Source organism: Poecilia reticulata, unplaced genomic scaffold (assembly GCF_000633615.1).
Source record: "Poecilia reticulata strain Guanapo unplaced genomic scaffold, Guppy_female_1.0+MT scaffold_181, whole genome shotgun sequence".
Lineage (NCBI taxonomy): Eukaryota > Metazoa > Chordata > Actinopteri > Cyprinodontiformes > Poeciliidae > Poecilia > Poecilia reticulata.
Genome location: NW_007615018.1, coordinates 863,859 through 867,745, shown reverse-complemented (window position 1 = coordinate 867,745; position 3,887 = coordinate 863,859). Strand labels below are relative to the sequence as shown.

The 3,887-nt window shown below is 56.7% G+C and overlaps 1 protein-coding gene across 1 annotated transcript in view; it reads left to right on the top strand.

The window, feature by feature from the left end:
• Positions 1-3,887, top strand: part of herc1 (HECT and RLD domain containing E3 ubiquitin protein ligase family member 1) — a 55,939-nt gene that overhangs the window by 12,923 nt on the left and 39,129 nt on the right. Inside the window, exons 13-21 of the mRNA XM_017303094.1 lie at positions 50-175; positions 289-504; positions 1,321-1,473; positions 1,554-1,686; positions 1,763-1,954; positions 2,926-3,150; positions 3,216-3,389; positions 3,457-3,571; positions 3,636-3,759. Coding sequence (XP_017158583.1) covers positions 50-175; positions 289-504; positions 1,321-1,473; positions 1,554-1,686; positions 1,763-1,954; positions 2,926-3,150; positions 3,216-3,389; positions 3,457-3,571; positions 3,636-3,759 — 1,458 coding nt within the window. The remainder of the gene's footprint in view (positions 1-49; positions 176-288; positions 505-1,320; positions 1,474-1,553; positions 1,687-1,762; positions 1,955-2,925; positions 3,151-3,215; positions 3,390-3,456; positions 3,572-3,635; positions 3,760-3,887) is intronic.

The window sequence follows — 3,887 nt, the reverse complement described above, 5'->3', positions numbered from 1 at the left end:
TTAATCTGATCTGATTTGCGTTAATCTGAGCTGGTGTGTTTCCCACCAGGCGGTGATCGAGACTCTGTCGGTGGGCGCCACCATGCTGCTGCCTCCSCTCAGGGAGAGGATGGAGCTGCTCCACTCCCTGCTGCCTCAGGGACCTGACAGATGGGAGAGTCTCTCCAAAGGACAGGTACGCCCCACCCCCACCTGCTGCTTGGTGTCGGACGAGACGCTGTTGATGCACCTTCCTCCCGTGGTTGTTAATCTGAGCAGGAAGTGAAATTAAGCGGTTCTGTTCCTCAGCGGATGCAGCTGGACATCATCCTGACCAGCCTGCAGGATCACACCCACGTGGCGTCGCTGCTGGGCTACAGCGCTCCGGCCGACGGCCCCGACGCTCCGGCCCCCGGCCCCGCCTTCGCTCCGGACCCCGGCTGCGGCGCCGTCGGCTCCCACCCCGACACGCACTTAGCTGAGATCCTGATGAAGACGCTGCTCAGGAACCTGGGCTTTTACACGGTGAGCCCGTCCTCGTTATCGATGCTGTGGAGCCGCAAGCCGCCGTTTCCTGGCAGAGCCGATCGCTTCCTGTTCCTGTCCATCAGGAGAACATCGCATTGATTGAACTGAGAGATTATTCAGCTCTGCGCTGTGAATCCTTTTCTGCATGTCAGTTTTTCTGTTTTCTGTTCGAATCGTTTATCTGATGTCGCCTTTTGGAGAAAATGTAAATATTTTGGCTGTTTTAGCAGAAAGTGAATCAGATCTCAGCTTCCTGCTCACTTCTGTCCTTACTGACGTTTATAAAGCTAAACTGCATCTTTACAAACAGGTTGTTTCATATTAATGAGCAGCAAAATGGCTTTTAGAAGCTTCATGTGGTGATAAAATCAAAAAACGGATGAAACACTTTTTTCTGCTTCTAATGACTGGAGGTGATTCTGAAGGTAAACGGCAGAAATTTCAAACCTTCCAGAGAAATCGGTAAACGTCTGCAGTGGCAGTCAGAGAAACATATTAGTTCACATGTTCTTCCAGATGAATCATGGCGTAGCGCAGAGATCCGGGTTCTGTACGTCTGTGGATCCAAAGCTGGTCTGGTACATTATTAGGCTCTTAAAGTGGCGACCCGGTCCGTTTGGGGTTCTAAATCCTGGCCCGTTATGTTTTTCTGTTCCAAAGTGGAGTCGCTCTGTCCCTGCAGAGCGCTGCATTCAGCTCTGAGTTCCTCACCCCAACACGCAGCAGGCGTCCAGGCAGGCCGCCTGCTGCGTGTTGGGGTGAGGGAAGCAGAACCCGCCGGGTCACAGCGGTTCTGTTCCCCGTTCTCTGCAGGACCAGGCGCTGGGCGAACTGGAGAAGAACAGCGACAAGCTGCAGCAGCGCGCCTCGTCGTCGGACAGCAGCCAGCCGGCTCACCTGCACCAGCTGCTGTGCTCCCTGCAGAAGCAGCTGCTGGCCTACTGCCACATCAACGCCGTCACCGAGGTAACGCCGCCGCCGCTGCCGTCGGTCGGGCCGGGCCCCGATACACCAGACCCGTCTGACCCGCTGCGTGTCTCCTGCAGAACTCCAGCAGCGTGGCGCTGCTCCACAAGCACCTGCAGCTGCTGCTGCCGCATGCCACCGACATTTTCTCCCGCTCCGCCGCGCTGATCCAGGACAGCTCCGGGAACGGCAGCATCCGGGAGAAGCTGCAGGGTGAGTGCTGCCGCTTTGGGCCGCCGCCTGGGCCGCTTTGGCCGCCGCCCCTCTGACCCCCCCCTCTGCTCTCCAGATGTGATCTACGTGTCGGCGGCAGGCAGCATGCTGTGTCAGATCGTCAACTCGCTGCTGCTGCTGCCGGTGGCGGTGGTGAGGCCGCTGCTGAGCCACCTGCTGGACCTGCTGCCGCCTCTGGACCACCTCAACAGGCTGCTGCCAGCCGCCGCGCCGCTGGAGGACCAGGAGCTGCAGTGGCCGCTGCACGGTCAGCTGACAGGAAACGCTCAGACCGCGGGGGCCGGCCCCGGACTAAGCACACTTCGAGAAATATGGCCCTCCAGCAAATCGAGAAAAAACAAACAAAAAAGGGAATTCTGGCATAAAAGTCGGGATGCACTGATTGCAATTTTCTGGCTGGTCGCCAATTACCGATCTTTAAAAAGTTTAACCTGCTGATTCCAACTTTGACGATTTTGTTTCTTGTCTGAAATGTTTGTAAATATAAATAAAGTCACTGAGTTGGTAACCATGCAGACATGACATGGTGGGCGGGGCCAGTCTGGTGGGCGGGGCTAACAGGCAAACTTGTTCAGACCTTTGCTGACATAGATCGGATCGGCTTCACGTTGAACTACCGGCTGATCACTGATCTCCCAAAATTAAGGAAATTGGCGCTGGTGAATCGGTGCACCCCTTCGTAAAAATCAGCTGCAGCTGGACGCTCCCAGCCGACCAGCTGCATTAGTGTCAGAATTATGACGTAAAAAGTTCAGATTGCGGCCCGAATTACAGCCCCCACCGCCATTGAAGACAGGAAAAAAATTCCACCAAAGATTTCTGAATTTTAAAATTAATCTCAGAAATTTTCTAGAAAAAAATGTGGAAAGTTTCTCAGCTTGAAAAGTAAAAAAAAAAACTTTTGAAACTGATAAATTCAAAAAATTTTCAAAGTTTTATTCTAGAAAATATGTAAAATGAATTTTGGGGGGAAATTTCCCTGAACACGCCGTCGTAGAATTATTGATGTCCGCATGTAAACAAAAAATACTAGATAAAGTATCGAGTCCAAATTCTGATAAATCAAAATTCAAACCAAACCAACCAGCTGGGAGCACGGTGGGAGCTGCATCATGCTGCGGGGCTGCCAGTGGATTCTTTGTTGTGACCCGTCGGGTCAGAACCAGAGCCTGGTGGTTCTGGCCGGGGTCGGTAACTGGATCCTTCCCGCCCTTCCAGGCGCGTCGGACCTGGCCGAGCCGGCCTCGGGCCCGGCGCTGCCGGCGGCGGCGCTGTGCTGGGTGTGGCTGGTGGACCTGGAGCGGACCGCGGCGCTGCTGGTGGGCCGCTGCCTGGGCGGGATGCTGCAGGGCGCCGCCGCCTCGCCGGAGGAGAACCACGCCGCCTACTGGCTGAAAACGCCGCTGTTCAGCAACGGCCTGGAGACGGACATCCCGCAGCTCGGTACCGGCCGGCCCACCAGCGGTTCTGTGTGGTTCTGTGTGGTTCTGACTGCGCTGTCCCTGCAGATTGGGTCATCGGCTCGCTGCTGGAGGCGGCGCTGTCCGGGAACGAGGAGCAGAAGCCTCTGGACCGGCCGCTGCGCCCGGACCTCAGCGTCCTGCTGGACCTGGCGCTGGGCTCCTCCAAAGAACCCGCCAACAGCCTCTGGATCAACATGCAGGACTACGCCATCAGCAAAGGTCTGACCCACAACCAGAACCAGAGCAGAACCAGAACTGGGCCTGACTGCCGTGTCTCCTGTTGCAGACTGGGACAACGCGTCTCTGAACAACGAGTCCCTGCTGGACACCGTGTCCAGGTTCTGCCTGGCCGCGATGCTGAAGCACAGCGGCCTGCTGGGCCCCGCCTGCGGCGAGGGCAGGTGAGCCGACCCCTGACCTTTCACCCCGCTCTCCTCTCCTCCGCCGCTGACTCTGCCTTCCCAGCAGGTACCAGCCGTCCAAGTCTCTGGCCGAAGTCTACCGCAGCGTCTACAAGGTCCGGAACCGCCTGCTGGCCTGCAAGAACCTGGACTTCATCCAGACCCGGTCTTCATCCCGAGAGAGGCGGGTCGGTCCCAGTTCACTGCCTGTTCACTCCCAGTACCCTCACAGTTCCATCCCAGTTCCCTCCCAGTTCCTTCCCAGTTCCCTCCCAGTTCTCTCCCAGTTCTCTCCCAGTTCCCTCCCTGTTCTCTC